The 22,812-nt window shown below is 51.6% G+C and overlaps 1 protein-coding gene across 1 annotated transcript in view; it reads left to right on the top strand.

The window, feature by feature from the left end:
* The window catches only part of LOC102459961 (butyrophilin subfamily 1 member A1-like), a 38,783-nt gene extending 22,571 nt beyond the window's left edge, over nucleotides 1-16,212 (top strand). The window contains exons 5-11 of the mRNA XM_075912797.1: nucleotides 3,272-3,304; nucleotides 3,595-3,627; nucleotides 3,714-3,746; nucleotides 6,448-6,468; nucleotides 12,441-12,446; nucleotides 12,544-12,570; nucleotides 15,243-16,212. Coding sequence (XP_075768912.1) covers nucleotides 3,272-3,304; nucleotides 3,595-3,627; nucleotides 3,714-3,746; nucleotides 6,448-6,468; nucleotides 12,441-12,446; nucleotides 12,544-12,570; nucleotides 15,243-15,793 — 704 coding nt within the window. The 3' untranslated portion in view covers nucleotides 15,794-16,212. The remainder of the gene's footprint in view (nucleotides 1-3,271; nucleotides 3,305-3,594; nucleotides 3,628-3,713; nucleotides 3,747-6,447; nucleotides 6,469-12,440; nucleotides 12,447-12,543; nucleotides 12,571-15,242) is intronic.
* Nucleotides 16,213-22,812: the final 6,600 nt, after the last annotated feature.

Raw genomic sequence — 22,812 nt, 5'->3', positions numbered from 1 at the left:
TTAATAAGCCCAACCCCTCTCTGCACCCCACTCCCAGTCGCTGCCCTTGGTCAGGGGCAGACCCAGAGTCCAGAGGTGCAGGCACATTACTAGCTCTTCTGCCTGGTACTCACTTGCCATTGCTCTTCACCATCCACCCTGCGGGTCAATCACTGTGCACCTTGTGCATACAGCCATGCAATTAGCACTCCACTTCTGTTCCCCAGATACTCTATCATGGTCTAGCAGCACCTTAAAGACTAACAAAACTTGAAGATGATATCATGAGTTTTCGTGAACACAGCCCACTTCTTCAGATGACAGGAGCATTAAAAGTCCAGTTGCAAAATAAATAGGGGATCTGGGGAGAAGGAAGGGAAAAAATAGTGAATTAGAGTTGTTTGTAAAAGTGGCGAGGAGTCCTGTGGCACCTTATAGACTAACTGAAGTGTAGGAGCACTTTGTCAGATGACATGCCCATGAAAGCTTATGCTCCTACACTTCAGTTAGTCTATAAGGTGCCACAGGACTCCTCGCCGCTTTTGCAGATTCAGACTAACACGGCTACCCCTCTGAGAGTTGTTTGTGTTATATGAAGCTGATCGAGAAGGTATAAATTGTTCTTAAGTACCCATTGTTGGTTGGTGAAGTCATTAGGATGTGGAAAGTAGTATGCTAGCCAGATAATGTCTTTATTCATACCTTTCTGATGGCTCCCAAACTTGTAAATGAAGCTAAGTTCCAACCCTTCTCTGTGTATTTGGCTTATGAAATTTGCCTGAAACAACATGATGACTTTGAGATCTATTAATGAGTGTCTGGGCAGGTCGAAGTGTTCTCCAACAGGTTTTTGTGGGTTTCCTTTTTGGATATCTGATTTGTGTCCATTATTTCTTTCCCGTATTCTTTGCCGATGTACATGGCAGAGGGGCGTTGCTAGTATTTGATGGCACAGATCACATTAGTGGATGCCCAAGTAAATGAGCCCCTGATGTAGTGGCTGATGATGCTGGATCCAGTGATGAAATTGCTTGTGTAGATGTGCAGACAGAGTTGGCACCAGGACTGATTGCAGGGGTGGGTTCCTGGATGATTATGCAGGGGAAGAATTTGTTTGAGGTTAGGGGGTTGTCTGTAGGTGAGGATTGACCTTTCCCCCATGGTGTCTGAGAGTGAGGAGTCATTTTCCAGGATAGATTGTAGATAGTGGATAATGCAGTGGAGGGGTTTAAGTTATGGGCTATAGGCGATGACAAGTGAAACGCACCATTTTGTAGAGAGCATCCCAGACAAAGGATTACAGAGTTACTGGAAGACACAACTTAGTTTACAACACAGACATTGTCTAATCATGAGAGACAGGGTGAAATAGAAGCCTACAGATCTCATAAACAAATCATTATACACCAAACTTATATCCTTATACCAATTCTAAAATATTGCATTTTTGCTACACCAGGTATGAACTGGTTTGATTTACAGTTTCAGACACATGTGAAATTTGTCTCTGTGCCCAGAGAGAACGAGGCTGGGCTCATTTCCAGGCACTAAACAATCTGAACAATTAACTGCCTCTGTCTTGTTCCCTGGGCCTTTCAGAGAACCCCCTGCATCAGCTGCATGGCTGGGGCTGCTGTAACAGCACAAACACACCCAGGAACTGCCCAGTTGGCCTGGGATGCTGCTCACACAGGGCACTAGATGGCCAGACTGAGTCTGTGCTCAGTGGTGACTGGCAGGTATGATGCTACCTCCGTTGCCTGCAGTGTTGGGACCCCAGGGTGACACACCAAGGGGACGAGATCCAAATGGCAAAGAGCTAATCTTAGCGGCGATTTCTGTAGGTGCCCATCTGCACCTGCTCCTTGGCTTTTGGGCTACGTCTATACAGCACATTTATTTCAGAATAAATTATTCCAGAAGAAATCTTCCAAAATAGCTTATTTCGAAATAGCACGTCTACACTGCAGAGAAGCCTCCAAATGAGTCCAAGGCAGGCTCCCTAATGTGGATGTGCTACCTCAATTTAGAGCACCAGGAAGCCCTGGGGAATAATTACTCTGAATGGCCCTGGGGAGGAACTATTTTGAAATAGCAGCAGTAGAACATCCAGGGTGTGTCTAGACAACATGGCTCCATCAATGGAGCCACGTAAAGTAGTTTACTGGACATAGTTAAAGAAGTGGGGATTTAAATAATCCCTGCTTCATTAAAATAAAAATGTCCGCCGTGCTGTGCCGACAATCAGCTGATCTGGCACAGCGCAGCAGTCTAGACACGCTATGGTCGACAAGGGAAGCCTTTGTTGACCGCTCCGGTAAACCTCGTTTCACGAGGCATAACAGAGTGGTCGACAAAGGCTTCCCTTGTCGACCGCGGTGCATCTAGCCTGCCGCGCTGTGCCAGATCAGCTGAATGTTGGCACAGCATGGTGGCCATTTTTATTTTAATGAAGCGGGGATTATTTAAATCCTTGCTTCATTGATTATGCTGAGTAAACTACTTTACATGACTCCGTCGACGGAGCAATGTAGTCTAGATGCACTCCAACACTACAGCTATTCTGAAATAGCTGTATCAGGAGAGGCATTATTCCTTGTGGAATGAGGTTTACAAACATTGGAATAATCTGCTCAGTATTTTGAAATTATTTTGAAATAACCAAATCACTGTGTAGACACTTGGATTGTTATTTCGGAATCACTGTGCTGTGTAGACGCGCCCCTGCTGACCTGAGCAGCACCCAGCTAAAGACAGGCCACTCCACCCCATTCTTAGCTGGGGCACCCCCATCTATCCAGGCACTAGGAAGAGCTGTTCCCCTGTACCACTAGGACCAGGGAATAGGCACAATCCTAGTGATACATGGTCAGGTGTTGGCCTAGGATGTTGACAGTGAGACCCTGTCCCTTATCCAGCCCAGGTCAATGGCCCATTCAAATCACTCAGCTCCTTCCCCCACCCCCACAGGCAGGAGCGGGGGGAGTTCAGGTGATGGGCACAGAAGGGACAGACAGGGACCTGGATAAAAAGGAGACTTTCTCCTCTCCAACAACAGTAAGAGCTGACAGGAGGGTGACAGGGCCCAGGCTGGGGGGTGACACTCAGAGGAGCCCCTACAGGGGATGGTCAGTGGGGGAGGGAAGTGAAGGAGGGTCAGTGCAAGGCTGTTGAGACAGATCAGTCCGTGTGTCAGTCTGTTGGACTCACTTACAGCTCAGGTCCATTAATAGCAGGAACCGCACCACAAACACGACGGTGCCATCTCACCTCTCGCCCTTCCTTCCTCTAGAGACTCTGCGATCTGCCCGGGACAGCGAGAAAGGTCAGTGGCTGGGCCCATCACATTGACTGTCCCCGTGGCGTCTCGCCTGCCATTGTGAACTAACTGGTGGAAGAATTTCCCAAGGGCCGAGGGGGATTCTCCAGTCCTGGCGGTTTGGAAATCAAGACTGGACTGATACACGAATGAAACAATTTGCAGGAGGGATTAGTGGGGGGCAGGCCACAGCCAGGCTTAGGTAACGCAGGGCTCAGACGGGCGGGTCACAGAGGTCACTTCTGGCCCAAGAATCTACCAATAGATGAGTCACTCCCGTCTTTTTCTCTCTCTAGAGACCCTGCTGTCTGACTGGAAGGAGGAGAAAGGTCAGTTCCTGGGCCGGGTACAAAATCCCCATTCCCCCCTAAACACCAAAGGGTGCAGTCTCACCTCTCTCTCTCTCCTCCCGCAGAGAAACTGCGCTCTGCCATGAAGCAGCAGAAAGGTAAGTGGCTGGACCGGTGGGATGGGCCGAACATTTCACGTCATGCCAGTCGCATCGGCTCGGTCGATTTCTTTATATAGAAAATGCACCAAATTGAACATGACCTCGTCCCCCTCCCTTCTTCTCCATTCCCTTCCTCTCTACCTCCTGTCCCGCCCCCTACCCCCATTCCCATCCCTGATCTCCCTTCCTCCCTCACATCCCGCACTCACCTTCTCTTTCACTAGCCAGCCCCTCCGCTCCACGAGAAAGCCTAATTCGAACTACCTACTCCGTGCCGCATCTAGCCACGGGCACGGAGTCCTCACTAATGGGATTTAAAAATGGCGGCACCCGGCAAGGTGCAAATGAAGCCCGGGATATTTAAATCCCAGGCTTCATTTGCAACTTCGAATGACTACATTAACCACCCTAGTTCAAACTAGGGTGGTAGTGTAGACATACCTTAACTTATTACATGAAAATTGTGCATCTTATTTCCAGAGTACCGTATATACTCGAGTATAAGCCGAGTTTTTCAGCACATTTTTTGTGCTGAAAAATGCCCCCCTCGGCTTATACTCGAGTCAGCCTCCTGCTCGCGGGCGGGCTCAGCGTGTCTCTGCCGCCGGCCGGGTCTAGCCGCGTGAGCCCGGAGCTCCGGCCCCGGTAACCGAGGCACTCGGGGCGGGGGGCGCTGCCGGGAGCGGGCTGGGCTCCGTGTGTCGGGGGCCGTCGCTGCTCGGGGCGCTCGGAGCCTCTGCCGGCCGCTTGGGTTGCGGGTGCGCCCGCAGGTGCTGCTCAGAGCCAGCGGCCTCGCCCCGGGGCCGCCGGCAGGGAGGCTCGGGGAGCAGCCGAGAGGGGCTCTGGCCTGGGAAAGGTCCGGGCGGGGGCGGCGGGGACTGAGCTGGTTGGGCCGAGTGTCCGAGCGTCTGTTCCCGTGTGTGACTGGTGCTAGCGCTGGGCGCTTTCTTGCAGGCGGCCCTTCAGGGGCTCATTGGATTGGTGGGAGGACTTTGAGCGGGAGTTACGGTATTTTTGATACCATATTGTTTTTGTTGACCCCCTTTTCCACTTACAGAGCTAGGTTATTGTTTTTCTTTGAAATAAATATTCATGTAATTTTATTGGTATCTATCTTCATTTTTTACATTTACCAGTAGCTGCCTCATTTCCTACCCTAGGCTTATACGCGAGTCAATATTTTTTCCCAGTTCTTTGTGGTAAAATTAGGTGCCTCGGCTTATATTCGGGTTGGCTTATACTCGAGTATATACGGGTATTTTGAAAGAGCCTATTTTGAAATTTGGCACATCTACGCAGTGCCAAATTTCAAAATAATGCGCTATTTTGAGCCATCCCTTATCCCTTATGGCTATGTCTACACTGGCATGATTTTCCGGAAATGCTTTTAACGGAAAAGTTTTGCGTTAAAAGCATTTTCGGAAAAGCACGTCTAGATTGGCAGGATGTTTTTCCGCAAAAACACTTTAAGGCGTCCATGGCCAATCTAGACATGCTTTTCCACAAAAAAGCCCCGATCGCCATTTTCGCAATCGGGGCTTTTTTGCGGAAAACAAATCTCTGCTGTCTACACTGGCCCTTTTGCGCAAAAGTTTTTCGGAAAAAGACTTTTGCCCGAATGGGAGCAGCATAGTATTTTCACAAAAGGACTGACAATCTTACATGAGACCGTCAGTGCTTTTGCGGAAATTCAAGCGGCCAGTGTAGACACAGCCTGGTGTGGATTTTGCAGAAAAACTTGCCAGTCTAGACACAGCCTGGTGTACTGGGATGGTGAAATAACACGCGCGTTATTTTGAAAAATATTATGAAACAATGGGCGGCTTGTGTAGCCGTGTGGTGTAGAAGTACCTTATAGTCTGGATTGTGTGTGTACAGGAACTAGCACAATGGAACTTAGCCCTCACTGTGTGTGCACAGAACCAAGCGCTGTGGGGCCCAGCCCTGAGTGTGTGTGTACAGGAACTAGCACAATGGAACTCAGCCCTGAGGGTATGTTTAGACTACATGGCTCCATCGACAGAGCCATGTAGATGAGTTTACTAGACATAGCATTTACATCAAAATGGCCACCGCACTGTGCCGGCAATCAGCTGATCGACACAAAGGGGCAGTCTAGACGTGCCACAGTCGACAAGGAAAGCCTTTGTTGACCACTCTGGTAAACCTCATTTCACAAGTGTTTGTGTACAGGAACTAGCACCATTGGCCCAGGCCCTGAGTGTGGGGCCCAGTGCTGAGTGAGATCCCTAGATGCAAGTGGGATGCAATTAATAACGTGCAATGGGCAGGAGATTGTCCAAGGGACATTGGGGTATGACCTTGGGTGGGGCTTCCTGGTGCGTGTGGCTGTGCTGTGGATGGGGGAGGGTGAAGAGGGGCAGGTGGGAAGGTTTCAGGGATCGATATGGGAGGGACAGAGAGCAGTGACGTGGTGCCAGGAAGCCCTGCCCACTGGTCTGGGTTTACCGTGCAGTGTCTGAGGTATATCACACAGCACATGTAACAGCAGGGGCAGGACAGCCTGGGTCTCTGTCCCTGTAGCAAACTGACTCCTGTGCTGTGCTCTGCTTAGCGTCTATGGACAGACCTTGCAGCCTGTTCGTATCCCCAGCGAGAGAGACGCTGCTCTTAGCTTGGCTGTTTTGCTGTAAGTTGTGAGACTCAACCCTAACTCACCATGTCTTTTACTTTCCAGCTGACTACGAGGCAATGAAAGGTGAGGGCATGTCGACTGGTTTCAATTATGTTTTAATTGGAAAAGGGCCACTCAGAGCAGGGTTAGTTACAAACTAATGTGTTACCGAACAGGTGATATACATGACAGCAGGGAATACTGGCAATAATGGATGGAAAACTTGTGAAATTGTAATATGAATTTTAACTAGTTACCAACTTTCTAGTGGCACAAAACCAAACACTCTGTCCTGCCTCTTCCCAAGGCCCCGCCCCTTCTCTGAGGCTCCACCCCTATTCACTCCCTTTCCCCTCCCTCCGTCACTTGCTCTCCCCAACCTTCACTCATTTTCACTAAGCCAGGGCAGGGGTTGGCAAGTGGGAGAGAAGACGGCTCTGGCTGGGAGTGCAGGCAAGACAAGAAATGTGGGGTTCAGTGGGGGCTCCAAGCTGGGACAGGGAGTGAAAGGGGGTGAAGGCTCTGGCTGGGGTGTGGGGTCTGGAATGGGGCAGGAGATGAAAGGTTTGGGGTGCAGGAGAGGGGTCCAAGCTGCAGCTGAGGGGTTTAAAGTGTGGTTGCAGGACCAGGGCTGCAGCAGGGCTTTGGGGTGCAGGAGGGGGTGCCAGATCTAGGAAGGAGTGTGGGTGAGGAGGGTTTCAGGACTGGATTTGGGGTGCAGGAGGAGGGGGTGGGGGCTCCAGGGGAGAGTTTGTGTACAGGTGTGAGCTCGGGAATGGGGCAGGTGGGGGTGTGGGCTCTGGGAGGGAGTTTGGGTGAGGAGATGGCTCCAACCTGGGGCCAGAGACTGGGGTGCAGGAGAGGGCTTGAGATGCAGGCTCCAACCTGGTCATGCTTACCTCAGGTGGCTCCCAGTCAGCGGCTCACCAGGGCTAAGGAAGGCTCCATATAGCTCCCATAAGCAGCCAGCATGTCTGGCTTCTAGGGGCAGGGTTGGTCAGGTTTCCCTAGACCAGCAGGCCCTGCCCCTACAGCTCCAATTGGCCTAGACTCATGGGCAATGGGAGCTGCAGAGCCACCCCTCAGGGCAGAGACAGGCTCAGTATATGGAGCTTCTCATTGCCCCTGTCCTAGGGCCTGGCTAGAGCCATCAGGGTCCCTTTTTGACTGGATGCTCTAGTCAAAAACCAGATGCCTATCACCTCTAATATTAGTAGTTTTAATTTTCACAGTAACCTTTGGAAATGCTGCCTGAAACACAGGGGCTATGTCTAGACCAGCATGATTTTCTGGAAATGCTTTTAATGGAAAAGTTTTCCGTTAAAAGCATTTTCGGAACAGAGCGTCTAGATTGGCACGGACGCTTTTTTGCAAAAGCACTTTTTGCAGAAAAGCCTCCGTGGCCAATCTAGATGCGCTTTTCCGCAAAAAAGCTTTTTTGCCATTTTCGTGATTGGGGCTTTTTTGCACAAAACAAATCTCTGCTGTCTACACTGGCCCTTTTGCGCAAAACTTTTGCGTAAAAGGGACTTTTGCCCGAACAGGAGCAGCATAGTATTTCCGCAAAAAGCACTGATTTCTTACAGTAGGAAGTCAGTGCTTTTGCGGAAATTCAAGCGGCCAGTGTAGACAGCTGGCAAGTTTTTCCAGAAAAGCAGCTGATTTTCCGGAAAAACTGGCCAGTCTAGACACAGCCAAACAGACTTCACGTACTGACCTCAGAGAGACCTGTAGGAAGAACATAAGAACACAGGAGTGGCGTAACAGTGGACAGGCTGGGTCAGACCAAAGTCCAGTCCAGCATCCTGTCTGTCCACGGTGGCCAATGCGGGTGCCCCAGAGGGAGGGAACAGAACCGGGAATCCTCACGTGATCTCTCTTCTGTCGCCCATTCCCTGCTTCTGGAAAATGGATGCTCAGGACACCCTCCCTGCCTAGCCTGGCTAATAGCTCTTTTTTAACCCTGTTAAAGTCCTGGTCTTCCTGTTAAAGTCTGGCAAGGAGTTCCACAGGTTGACTGTGGGTTGTGTGAAGAAAATCTTCCTTTGGCTTGTTTTAAACCTGCTGCCTATTCATTTCATTTGATGACCCCCTAGTTCTTGAGTTATGGAAAGGAATAAATAACTCTTCTTTATTCCCTTTCTCCACACCAGACATGATTTTATAGACCTCTATCACATCCCCCTTAGTCTCCTCTTTTCTAAGCTGAAGTCCCAGTCTTTTTCATCTCTCTTCATATGGCAGCCGTTCCAAACCCCTCATCAATTTTGTTGCCCTTTTCTGAACCTTTTCCAATGCCCAGAGATTTTTTTTTTAGATGAGGTGACCACATCTGTATGCAGTATTCAAGATGTGGGTGTCCCATGGTTTTATATAGCGGCAATAAGGTATTCTCCAACCTATTCTCTATCCCGTTTTTAATTATTCCTAACATTCTGTTTGCTTTTCTGACTGCCACTGCGCAAGGAGTGGATGTTTTCAGAGAGCTATCCACACTGACTTCAAGATCTCACTGTTGAGTGGTTGTAGCTAATTGAGACACCAACATTTTGTGGATACAGCTAGGATTATGTTTTGTGCATTACTTTGCCTTTACTAGCATTGAATTTCATCTGCCATTTTGTTGCCCGGTTACCCAGTTTTGTGAGAACCTTTTGACCGTATGCTTTGGTCTTTTCTATCTTGACCAGTTTAGTATCATCTGCAAATTTTGCCACCTCACTGTTTACCCCTTTCTCCGGATAATTTATAAATAGGGTTGGTCCCAGGACAGACCCCACTCTGAAAACCAACCATTTATTCCTATCCTTTGTTTCTCATCTTGTAACCAGTTATCACTCCCTAAGAAGCCTTCCCTCTTATCCCAGGGCAACTTATTTTACCATTTTTGGCAAAGGAACAAAGGCTTTTTGAAAAAATGTAAGTATACTACTTCCACTGGATTCCCACCCCTACCCATAGGTGGGGTGGGGGGAGGGGGGAAGCTCTACACACAGTCCCCCTGCCCTTCCACAGCAAGCTGTGCACTCCTACCAGCTCCAGCCCTGAGGAGGTTGGCCACTCAATCTACTGACCCAGCTGGTTCCAGTTACCCAAATGCAGGGTTCAAACCCATAGCCCTACATTTTGGAGGTTGATGAATTAGCCATTAGGTTACCAGAGGACCCGCTCCAAACTCAGACTTCTCAAGTCTTCCAATGTATTTTCAAATGTTCTCTGTGACAGACAGCATGATAAACACCTCTTCTTCTGTAATAGTAGCATAGAGATTATGATCATTATTTCCAAACCATCCAACTATATTTACCTCTTGGACTAGAGCCTTTGCTTCACTGAGGACCAAATCAAGAACTGTCTCTCCTCTTGTGGGTTCCAGAACCAGCTGCTGCAAGAAGACGTCATTTAAGGTGTCCAGAAAAAACTATCTCTGCCTTGGATCCTGAGGCAACGTGTACCCAACAAAGAGGGGAATAATTGAAATCCCCCATTATTTTTATTTTAGTAGCCTCCCTAATCTCCCTTAGCATTTCACAGTCACTATCACCATCCTGGCCAGGTGGTCGGTAATATATCCCTGCTGCTATATTCTTGTTATTAGTGCATGGAATTACTATCCATAGAGATTCTATGGAACAGTTCATTTCATTTCAGATTCGTAATTAATTTGATTTCACGTATAGTGCCACTCCCCCACCAGCACCATCTGCTCGGTCCTTCCCATATATTTTATACCTTGGTATGACTGTGTCCCATTGATTGTCTTCATTCCACCAAGTTTCCATGATGCCTTTTATATCAATAGCCTCTCTTAATATGAGGCACTCTAGTTCACCCATCTTAGTATTTAGACTTCTGGAGTTTGAATATAAGCACTTTAAAAAGTTGTCACTATTTAGGTGTCTGTCATTTCCTGATGTGATTGAATGAACCTGTTTTTCATTTCACAGTTTCTCCTCGGTGCTTGCCCTCATCTTCCATCCTCTCCTCTTGACTAGAACATGGAGAATATGTATTAATAGACCCTCAACTAAGAGATGTCTCTGTCAGATCCACGTGTTCCTCCACACCCATCGGCTTTTCCCTAGCTCTTAGTTTAAAACTATGACCGTTTTAATGTTAAGTGACAGCTGTCTGGTTCCATTTTGATTTAGGTGGAGCCCATCCTTCCTGTATAGGCTTCTCCTTTCCCAAAAGTTTCCCTAGTTCCTAATAAATCTAAACCCCTCCTCTCTACACCATCATCTCATCCACGCATGGAGACTCTGAAGTGCTGCCTGCCTACCTGGCTCTGCGCGTGGAACTGGAAGAATTTCAGAGAACTCTACATTAAAGGTCCTGGATTTCAGTCTCTTTCCTAGTAGCTTAAATTTGGCCACCAGGACCTCTCTCCTACCCTTCCCTATGTCATTGGTACCGACATCTACCAGGACCACCAGCTCCTCCCCAGCACTACACATAAGTCTATCTAGATGTTTCAAGAGATCCACAACCTTTGCACCAGGCAGGCAAGTCACCACCAGGTTCTCCCGGTCATCGCAAATCCAGCTCTCTATGTTTCTAATGATTGAATCCCCCATTACTAACAGCTGCTTTTTCCTAATGACTGGAGTTCCCTCCTCCACAGACGTATCCTCAGTGCGAGAGGACACCATGACATCACCTGGAAGGAGGGTCCCAACTATGGGATCACATCCCTCTGCTCCATTTGGATGTTCTCCATCCCTGAGCCTTTCACCCTCCTTAACAGCACAGGAGCTGCCTGACTGCGGGAGGAATTGTTCTATTGTATAGAACCTCTGTGTCTCGTCTACGTACCTCTCTGCCTCCCTTGGCTCCTCCAATTCAGCCACCCTGGCCGCCAAAGCCTATACATGGTCTTTGAGGGCCAGGAGCTCCTTCCACCAAATGCACACATATGCCCCCTACCTCCAGGGCAGGGAATCATACATGCTACACTGAGCGCAATAAACAGGATAGCCCCCACTCTGCTGCTGGGCTTCTTCCTGCATTTTTTTTCCGGAGCTAATTCCTTTCTTGATTTTTTTTTACATCAGGTGATTTTCATTTTAGCTTAAAAATGCTAAATGTTAAGTGGATCTAATTCCATTCACTCTCCCCCTCTAAATTCTTGCAAAACCCCTTTTAGCTGCTCCTGTTTGCTAGCTCAGGTGTGATTAAAACAGTATTTAGCTGATATGGATGGGGCCCACCTCTGAGCCCTCAATGATGTGCACCCACATCCCTTGGGGCATGATGGGACCCTATGAGCCCTGCTGGCTTTCACACCGCACAGCTCTATGGTCAGGCACATGGTCTGAGCCACTGAACCTGGCAGGAGTTGCAGATGCTCAGCACCCTTCGGTGTCACCCGGCATCACCCCGATGATGGAGACACTGGGGAAGGAAAAGGTCTTAGAGCTGCAGGCCAGGGTCTCTGCTGGGCCAGGATCTGCTTGGGGTGCACTTTGGGGGCAGTGAGGGGGCTGGTTGTGGCTCCCTGGTTCTCAGGCTGCCCAGGGGCTGTTCTATTTCACTCCAAGAGGCAGTGGTACCCGAGAACTGGGGATGTGCCCTGCTCTGCCCCGATACCCAGCCCCTCCCTCCCTGACGTGCCCCCTTCAGCAGGCACCAGGGGAGAAGTTGGCACAGACGCCAGTGATGCTGCTTTCCCCCAGCTGGGCTCCCCTGCACCAGGGGAATTCTCTGATCTCCCTGCCCGTCTGCACCATCCTGGCACACACCTCTGCCTTTATCGCTGAGACCCCGTTCTGCCCCCCACCCAGACTCACATGAGTGACTCTCACAGCTGCAGTCCCACTGGTTTCTGCAGGGAGGGTTCACAGGGTCAGGGGTCATAAAGCAGATGCTGTGACTTCAGGAACCCAATTCAGGTGTCCCTTCTTAGGCTAAATTCCCACTGAAGCCGGAGATTGGGGGCGGGGGGGGGGGGGTGTCAAAACTGGACAGTTTTATTATTGAGACTCTCCCTATTAATTCATTTCTGTTCTTTTTTTCCTTTTTATTCCCCCCTCTCATTCCCATGGGCCCTCCGGCAGAGCTGGGTAAGTCCCGTTTCTGGTTTGTGTGGTTTGTTTTTCAGTGTGTGTCTTGCTGAGGCTGAATTTCATTTGTATAAATTCTTGTCTCTGATTATTACAGGACTCATGAGAGCCCGAGGATACGCAGGTAACTAACTCTGCTACTGCTGCAGTCCCTTTGTCTCTTTCCTTGGGGTTCCATCCCTGCTCAGTCCCCTTATAGTTGTCACACTAAGGGGTAGACAAAACATCATTGTCTATCTGAAACTTTGAGGCACTTGGTATTCACACACCATATTCCCCCTGAATACCTGCTGTGGAGGGGTGCACATGGGCATTTGTGTGACTGCTCCATTGCTATTTTATGGCCTGTAGTTAGTAGATTGCTCCTTTCCCTACTTCCTGTGCTTGGCAGAAATGTCCAGCCCAGGAGCTTGTCCAGCTGGATGTGAAGGCAGATCGGGAGGGGGGGCAGAGGGGCAGCAGGTGGCTTGGCCGGGCTGCTGGGGTGAGGAAGAAGGAATTCAAACCTCCTCTCCCCACACGGGGCTTGTCAGCACTAGAGCCAGGAAGGCCAAATGTTCCTTGTGGGTTAGTGCCCCCCCACCTCATTGACGCAACCCCAGTCGATGGCCATTGGGCCCTGGGCAGGGCTGGGGTCTGGGACACTTCACACCCTGGTCCCCTGAGGCCTTCCGGAACCTGAGACCAGCATCTTGGTGCCTCATTCTAGGGAATGACCAGTCCCTGCCCCCTGCGCCCCAGAGCTGCCCCCTCCTGGCCAGGGTCCCAGACACGAGTCACTCCCTGATGTGCCACAAACACCAGGCCCAGGGTGTCCAGAAGGGCCAATGGCAGGGGTGGCAGAGTTGCAGAAATGTCAATGGAGCCTCGAGTGCACCCCTCCCCCCCGGATCCAGCCTGAGCTGGAAGGTCTGTGCGGCTACTTTTGTGCTGTAACAGGAGCCCCACAAACCTCAGTCTGCCCCCCCACCTCGCCCTCTGGCTCTGGGATGCCCTGCCCGGCTGTGTAGCCAAACCTGCTGTGTCTGCAGAGCCGGGTGTGAGACCACCAGCGTGTCTGTCCCAGGGCTGGGCGGGAGGAGCCGGGGAGTGGCTGGGGCAGTCACTAGCTGGGGCCACCTGCGCCCCTGGGTTCTGTGAGAGGGGCTCTGTGGCCATGTCCCACGTTGGGAGACGCCGGGGCAGTGGCAGAGGGTCTGTGCCACTCACAGGGCCCAGGGGACACGTGGCTCTGGGCAGAGAGTTCAGGCTGGAGCCGAGTCTCCACTGGCAGCCGGGTCTGTGGGCTGAGATCAGGGCTGGGGGGATTTTCCTGGCCAGGGCACATTTCACAGCCGCTCTGGAGTGTCCCAGCTGGTGCCCTGAGCCCGGCCTGCCCGTCACTGCACTCACTCACCAGTCACTGGTGCCTGGGCACCTAGACAGCGTTGCAGTGGGGTTGGGTGAAATGCAACCCACTTGTTCTCATTTATACCCCCAGAATCCTCTCCTGCCATGCCCCTCCATGACAGCCCCAACATCCTGCCCTTGCCCTGGGGGAGGGACTGGGCCAGGGCAGCGGAGGGGCTGGCTGTGGGGTTTGCCTGGCTGGCGGCTGGTGATTGTGGGGCCGGCTGGCTGGCAGGGAGAGTCCCAGCTGTGTCCCTGCCAGTGTGTGGGGGGCTGACACTGGCCCGCTCCTAGCAACAAACCAGCCACACACAGCCGCTAAGCCAAAGATTCCCTGGGGCTGCCCTGCCCCTCCCCCCTTCCTGGCTCTTGCCCCTCCCCGCCTCTTCCCCACCCCTCTGACCATGTGTCCCTCTGCCTCTGTCCTCCCCTCACCCTTTCGCTACACCTCTGATGGTTGTGTCCTTTGGTGTAGGCCCTTCTCTCCCCCCATGTCTGCTGCATTGGTGCCTGCATCTCCTCGCCCCTCTGCCTCCCTAGGGCCTGCCCTTCCCCACACCCCTCTGTCTGCCCCTGTGCCCCTCTGCTCCCCTCCCTCCTGCTGTGCCTCCTGGTGCCTGCCCCTCCCTCTCTGCCCTCCTTGCATCTGCCCCTCTACCCAGCCCCCAGCCCTCCTGGGGACTGCCCCTTCCCTCATGCTGCCTCTCTTCCTGGCACCCACCCTGATGTCCCTCTCTCTCTTGATAACTACCCTTCACTCACTGCCCTGGTACCTCCTGGGGTCTGCCCCACCCTTTCCCCTCTGCCTCTTTCTCTGCCCCGGCCCCTCTGACTCAGGCTCCTGCCTCACTCTGTCCCACCTGTGGCTACCTGCTCTCTCCCCACGTGGCCCTGGCACCTGCCCCACTGCTCATATCCTGGACACCATCACCTGTCCCCCTCTTGGTTCCCCTCTGCCCCATTAGAGCTCCCCCATTGCCTCTCACCTTTCTGCCCCCTGGTGCCTGCCCTTTATCTGGCTCCCTGTGCTCGTGGGGTCTGTTCCATTCTCCCTGGTGCCTGCTGCTGCCCTCACACCCTTCAGCCCCTTTTCTTCACCCCCCCGTCCTCATGGAGCCGACTCCTCTCCCCCCAATATTGTACTTGTACCTGCCCCTCCCCTCTGACTTCCACCCCCTCTGCCCCATCTCCTGCCCCTTCCCTTTGCTCTCCCAGCATCAGCCTGTCCCTATCCATCCCCCACAATCTCATTCCCAGCACCTTCCGCACCCCTCCTGCCCTTCCCCTGCTCATAGGCAGAGGGGTCCCTGATGTCCCTCAGGCAACACCCGCTCCCCACCCCCGTACACAGACAGTGATTAATTTCCCTCTGACCTCAGTGACTAACCCCTGCCTCTCTCTCCCCAGTGGACGTGACTCTGGATCCAGACACGGCTCATCCCAACCTCGTCCTGTCTGAGGGTCGGAAACGTGCGACGTACGGAAACACGCGCCAGGCTCTGCCCAACACCCCTGAGAGATTTGATCCTTCTCCCTGTGTGCTGGGCACCGAGGGGTTCGCGGGCGGGAGGCGTTACTGGGAGGTGGAGGTGGGGGACAAGACTGAGTGGTACCTGGGGGTTTGCAGGGAATCTGTGAGCAGGAAGGCATCGTTCAGACCCACACCCAGTGATGGATACTGGGCCGTGTGGCAGAGCTATGGTACATATCAGGCCTGCACCTCTCCTTTGACCCCCCTCCCCGTGAGTGCCAAGCCTGCCCGGGTGGGGATTTTCCTGGACTACGAGGCAGGCGAGGTCTCGTTTTACAATGTGACTGACAGGTCCCAGCTCTTCATGTTCACCGACACCTTCTCTGAGACGCTCCATCCCTATTTCCACACTGGTTACAATGCAGCTCCTCTGACCATCTATCTGGTCCCAGCACAGACCGGAGAGACTGGCAGTACCACGAGCTGAATCTCTCACCTCCAGCTGCCCTGGGTCGCGTTACCACAGAGCTGCACCATGAGACACTTGCCCATTGACTCCTCTTGGTCTTCCTGTTGGGGTAGAGCACTGGGAGCAGCTGTAGAGCAGCCTGCACTCAATTTGGGGGTGGGGGGGCATCACAAAACACTAAATCCACTGCCGGGGGGTCGTTCTTAGAGCATGGGACCAGGCTGTCATGTAGCTGGACCCAGCGACCACCGGGGCAAAGACTGTCCCCTCCCCCCCACCAGCACCAATCCTAATTGTGTTCCACTGGGGATGATACAACGGACATCAACTGCCTGCCCTCTCCCTCTCAGTTCCCAGACTCGGACCTGTGAGCTGGGGAGAGGAGAGGGGAAGAGATTGGACTGGAGACAGCCAGATGCAGGGGCAGAGGGTGCAGGGGCAGAGGCTTCAGCTGCCTGCCTGAAGCTTCACGAGCAAAACCCCTCCGACACCCCAGCAATATCCGTGCCCCAGATAGCTCCGGGCCTCATACACAGGTGGGGGGTCCTAGCACCCAATCCCACCTATCCCGAACAAGTTCTGTCCGGTCCCCAGAAACCAGCCACAGATCCCTGGTCAATTTACCCTTTGAACCTTACCCACAAATCACGCTGGGCCAATCCTTTAGCATCTAACATCTAAAGGTTTATTATTACAATAAAGAAAAGCATGAGAGTAAGGTTGTTAAAGGATAGTACATTACATGCATCGAATCTCCCAGTTCTCAATGCAGGCTCTAGCAGAGATGTTACAGCTGCTGGTTTAAAAGTCCTTGTTGCGCATCCTAGGATCCGGATAGGTCCACAGGTCTTTCTGGCTCTTCGATCCCTGCATTGCTGCCTCTGGGATGAAGTGCTGAGCTGAAGAACAAGATGGAGTCCACCACATGGCCTCTTTATACCTCCTTCCTGATCTCCTCTTGGCTACAGCAGGTCACCTGGCCCACGGCTCATTCCTGTGTTCCCTGCTGGTAGCCTTTAGGTATGAGTCACCACTCATTCTTTAGGTGTGTCCTTGGCCCATTGAGTGCCATTGTCCCACAGGGCCTCGCTGATTAGCATGTCAGTAGGCCGGGCTCTGCCCACTGCTCAACCACATGCAGAGAAATATTCAGTATCTACATAGATTACAGATTCCTAACTACACACACAGACATTAAACAATCACATGACTAGCGTACACAGGATTATCAGACAGTAAACTTGTATTCAACACCCCACATAGCCCCCTTTTATACCATTTTTGGGGCCACCACTCCCACCTATGGGTGCATCAGTGATCTGGCTGCTCCCATCAAAATCCAGTAACGTGACAAGAAGTCAGTGAAAAGAGAGTATCTTTTTTTTAATGGGAAGCAGTGATCCTACGACAGTCTCTGAGGGTATGTCTACACTACCCTCCTAATTCGAAGTAGGAGGGTAATGTAGGCATACCGCACTTGCAAATGAAGCCCAGGATTTGAATTTCCCGGGCTTCATTTGCATGAAGCTGGCCGGCGCCATTTTTAAATGACGGCAGTTCGAACCCCGTGCCGCGCGGCTACATGCGGCACGGGGTTCGAACTGCCGGCATTTAAAAATGGCGCCGGCCGGCTTCATGCAAATGAAGCCCGGGAAATTCAAATCCCGGGCTTCATTTGCAAGTGCGGTATGCCTACATTACCCTCCTACTTCGAATTAGGAGGGTAGTGTAGACATACCCTGAGTGACTAGAGGAGAGCTATAGATATGAATTATGCCAGAAAACAAGCCATGGAATATTCATCAACATCCATGCCCAGGAAAAGACTAAACCTTGGAACAACAGCTATGTCAATAGAACAGGGAATGTTTAGTTAGACATGATCTGGTTATTGTTTTTATTATTAGGTGTGTTGCACTCCTCTGTGTTGAGCCCATGTACTACTCCACCTCCCATGGGACAGTGTAACCTTTAAACTGAATCTTAGGGGAGCAATGCTCTGAGTTTTTAATCTCCCTTGTTTTCAGTTGCTCTGTAACACCTAGCCACCAAGTATGTTTTACCACATCTGTTTTCTTTGTTTTGTTAATAAAATCACTGTGTAAGTCTGTGATCTGATTCCTGTGACCTAGAAGGCAGGAGGACTGAAAGATCACCTACTAAGGGTATGTCTACACTGCAAAGTTAATTCGAACTAACAGCCGTTAGTTTGAATTAACTTTGAATTAACTTTGATAGGTGCTACATATGCAAACCTCTAGTTTGAATTTAAAACGAACTAGCTGAGTGCTTAATTCGAATTAGATAAACCTCATTCTGAGGACTAACACCTAGTTCGAATTAAGTAGTTTGAATTAAGGGCTGTGTAGCCACTTATTCGAACTAGTTGGAGGCTAGCCCTTCCCAGGTTGCCCTGGTGGCCACTCTGGGCCAAACCAGGGAAACTCTTCTGCCCCCCCTCTCGACCCCGGAGCCCTTAAAGGGCCATGGTCTGGCTACACTGCTTGTGCTAGTTGCAAGTCTGCCAGCACCCAGCCAGCAGACCCTACACCTGGCACAGCATGGACCCAGGAACAGGTCCGGATGAAAGTGAAGGAGCTTCGCCAGGACAAGGGAGCTCAGCTTCTGCTCCAGGGTAAAGCCTCACTCCTGCCCCTATTATTAAGACCTGCACCACATCCTGGGGGGTGGTGCAGCCCCTTCCCCACTCCTGGTGGTTGACTCAGGGCTGGAGACACCCATCCTCGCCCACTCGGGGGTCAGAGACGGTGAGGAGGAGGAGGAGGACACTGATGTGGCCAGCACCATGACCTTGATGAACCTTGAGCTGGCTTCCCAGGACAAGGGCGCATGCCTGTCTGCATGCAGACTGCGGCCCCTCCCCCGGCCAATGGGATCCCAGTGTGGCTGGACACTTCCCTTGCCTGCTTGTCCGTGGGAGGAGGGGTGCGTTTGTGGAAGCAAGGTCCCCTGGAGACCTCTGGGCCCCTGTGAGGCAGGGCCCACTGAGCAGGCCTTGCTCCCAGGACATCACCTTCCTCTGGCCCAGGAACTGTCAGTCTCAGCTCACTGATGAGGGCAAGACCTCAGGGACAGTGTCTCCAAGGATGACTGAACACCTCTTCACTCTCCCCAGCCGGGCCAGCAGTGAAGGGAGGCGATTGACTGAAGCCGAGCCAGTCACCTGGCACTGGGGGTGCCACAGGTGCCAAAGGACCCAGGAACACCTGATGCAGGAGCACGTCTCCATATCCTGGGCTCTGCATGAGTCCCTGGCCCTGAATGTTCGGGAGGACATGCAGTGGCAGAGAGACACATGGATGGAATTGCTGCAGCAGGGACACAATGTGTGCAATCGTCCAGACTCTCCTCACCCACCTGGAGCCAGTTCCTGGTCCTGCCCCAGTCCCAGTTCCCAGTCCTGACCTCCTCCCATGCCTGCTCCTGCCCCCCTGTCACTGGGGTTCTTGAGAGAAGCTCTCCCTCAGGGCCACCCAGATGCACACCCCTGCCTGATGGGTCTGCTGGAGGGCATCTGTGCATGGCTGCTAAAAGGCCCATTGTCGGCCTCTGCACCCCACCCTGGAAGGAACTCCTCTCCCTTCCTCTCCACGATGCTGTGGAGCACACATGTGGACACTACCTGGGGGTGTTCTGCTCCCCCATATCCAGGCAGGTCAGGAGGCACCTGAACCACACTGTAGGGTGGCCCTCAGAGAACGGAGGGCACGCCCCCTTTTCTGTTGCCCCACCTCAAAAGGGGAGGGCACTCACACGGGGTTTCCTATGTCGTCCTTACAATATAATTATATTCCCCTCACCAGTGTCCCAATGTTCCACGCAGCTCCCCACTCCCATGAGTTCTGTGGCCTTGACTCTTTTGGCCACCTTGCTGTTCTATATATGTCACCCCCTTACCTGTTCCTGGGGGTCGTCATACACAGCCTTCGAGCCACAATTCACGCAGTACCAATGAGCCCCTACCGTCGCCCTCAGGCACCGGAGAAGGGGGACCAGGCCCACCCTCTCCACTGGGTCTCGGCTCAGGGCCCTGGGGGGAAAAATGCACTCTCCCTTTGGCCACTACCCATAACGTGTCAACCCATGGGCTCTAAACAAGGCCCCATCCCGGGCCATTTCCTACCCCTTTCTCCATGCTCTCGGCCCACTACCTGTGTAGCCTGTTGTTGGGGTCCTTAATCCTTTTGTATGCATACCTTGGGGGGCGGAGGGGAGGGCTTCCACACAGTGTATCCACCCTGGGTCCTCTGCTGGTCCTGCTTACTGTCAAGACCTTCTTCGCAGCATACATCTTCCCCCTCCAAGCCTCTACAGCTGGGGCTTGTACTCCCTCCATTCTCTTCCTTTCCTTCCTCTCCTTGACTGTGTGGTGCACCTTTTTTAAAGGTCGCACTGCAACACCACCATGGCTCCTCCCCCGCCCCTCACATACTCCCTGCCACCACATCCAGGCAGTCTGGGGTGCCAGCACATGCGCTGTAGGGTGGCTGCCATACTGTTTTTCCCTCTGCTTGAGGAAGCGGCACTCCCATGGGAGTGCGGGGCTCAAATGCCCCATCACACATGCCTTGAGATGGCTGAAGATGCACTCCACCTGCATGTGGGCTCTGACCAGGTGGCCATTGAAGCGGTCCTTGCTGGGGTTAAGGAGTCCAGTATATGGCTTCCAAGCCAGAGCATGAAGGGATAGGCCATATCCCTCATGATGCACTGTGGTATCTCAATGTCCCCGACCCTGATTTTACACTAGGGGAAGAAAGTGATGACCTCCAGCTTGTGGAAGAGGCTGGAGTTGTGGAAGATGCTGGTGTCATGTGCCTTCCCCAACCAGCTGACGAACATGTCCATAAACGGGCCGTAGTGCTTAACCAGGGCCTGTAGGACCATAGAAAATATCCCATTCAGTGTGCAGGTTGCTTTTTCAATGTGCTTTGGCAGCACGAACACTCTTTTGGAAGACATTTTTCTGGAAGATCTCTTCTGGAAAAGCTTCTTCCAAAAGAAGCCTGCACTCCAGACATAGCCTGACAGATTTCAGTCAGCTGACCTGCAGCAGCTCACCCCTCTCTCCATTGCTCAGGGAGCAGCTCCCTCTTCATAGCTAAGTTTGCAAGGCAGAGAAGCCCTACAGCAAGTCCTCGGCACTCTCACTCTTGTCCCGGCCGTGGCCTTTTCCCGCCCCACCATGAGCAGAGGCTCCCCCAGGGCACGAAAGGCCGGGACATTCCCATCACTATGTATTCTGAATAAATCTCCCAAGTTCAATTATTGCTCTGTAAATGTTCACACTTCTTAAGGCTGGTTCCCTTTCTGGCACTTTGAGTTGGGGGCAAGAGATTTTTAAATATCCTGACACTAAAAGCTTCTGCTTAAAAACTCCCCAAGGTCACAGATTCCCTGAGCGTGGTTTGGCATTGCGGCCACCAACCAAATACAAAAATATTTTCAGATCTCAGGAAGATGCACTTGGGAATTTCCTCTTGTGGGGTATCCTCAAGCTCTTTAGCCCTTGCTCAGGAGAAAGCTTGAAATCAAACTGTAATATCTTAGGTGATCTTTCAGTTTCAGGTCCATGAACGAAGAGCCTCCTGCCTTCTAGGCCACAGGAATCAGATCATAGATTTAAAAAGTGATTTTATTAACAAAACAAAGAAAACAGATGTGGTAAAACATACTTGGTGGTTAGGTGTTAAAAAGCTACTGAAAACAAGGGAGATTAAAAACTCAGAGCATTGCTTCCCTAGGATTCAGTTTTAAAGTTACAGTGCCCTGTGGGAGGTGGGGTAGTACATGGGCTCATCACAGAGGAGTGCAACACACCTGATAATAAAAACAATAGCCAGCTCGTGTCTAACTAAACATTCCCTGTTCTATTGACATATCTGTTGTTCCAAGGTTTAGTCTTTTCCTGGGCATGGATGTTGATGAAAATTCCATGCTTTGCTCTCTGGCTTAATTCATATCTGTAGACTGCCACAAAGACTGCTGTCGGTTCATTGCTTCCCATTAAAAAAAAGAGACTCTGTTTTTACTGACTTCTTACCAACGTTTCCTGGAGACTGTCAAGGACCCACTGTCTCTGGGTTTAACCCTTGCAGGAAATTTAGTTAAGTGAATGGCTGTGATGTGTAGAAAAGGAAAGCACCCTTCCCATGCACCACATCACTAGGAAAACAAAACAGCAAGTAGTCCTACCAACACCGTGTTATGCATCTCTCCTCATACTTTGCTTATTCAGTACCTACTAACTCACTTGAGAAATTAGACCAATTGCTACTACAATAGAGCATTCCAGAGGGCAGTGGGTGAAACCCAGAGCAATCTGGTTCAATTTCTTTTAGATATTGTATTTTCTTGATGCTCCAGATAAGCAAGGTAAGTACAGGGCACTCTGTGAGAAATGGCCTATTGTCACAATCTTCAGAACTGAATTGAACATGTTCATATCGCATCCAGTTTACAACAAGCAATCCCAGCTGTGACAGGTCATGTATGCGCGCCTTGGGACAACACTGTTCTGTAAACTAGAACATTGGTATTTCTCTCTGTGCGTTACACTGAGATCTCACTGGGGTAGAACATTTTGACAGGAGGGATCCCTGTTTGTTACCTTTTGCTGTCCTGAACCAGTGGGTGAGGTAGGGAAACAGGAAGAAAACTTGAGACAGGGCATAACAAAACAGCCTATGAGAGGAGGGGAAGACAATCTGCTGGGGCTCTGTCCTATGAGTGGGGCCATCGCTCACTCAGCCCTGGGGCTGGGGTTCCCCTGCCTTTGGCAGCTCCCCTCATCCCCTCCCCCCATTGTGCTAAAACCAGCTCCCTCCACACGGTTGATTTGCAGCACAGAATGCCCTGTGTGGCACTCTCACTCCTGCCCCCACACTGCCCCCTGTTGCTGTTTGAGTCCCCCCCATAGGCAGAGACCCCCCGAGGGAGGGTAATGCCAAAATCTTCCTGTTGCTCACTGGCCCCATCGCCCTCACTGGGCTCCTCTGCCCTGCTCTGTTTCTGCC

The sequence above is a fragment of the Pelodiscus sinensis genome, chromosome 31 (assembly GCF_049634645.1).
Source record: "Pelodiscus sinensis isolate JC-2024 chromosome 31, ASM4963464v1, whole genome shotgun sequence".
NCBI classification, from domain to species: domain Eukaryota; kingdom Metazoa; phylum Chordata; order Testudines; family Trionychidae; genus Pelodiscus; species Pelodiscus sinensis.
The sequence above is the reverse complement of the archived record's forward strand: the minus strand, read 5'-3'. Positions and strand labels throughout refer to the sequence as shown.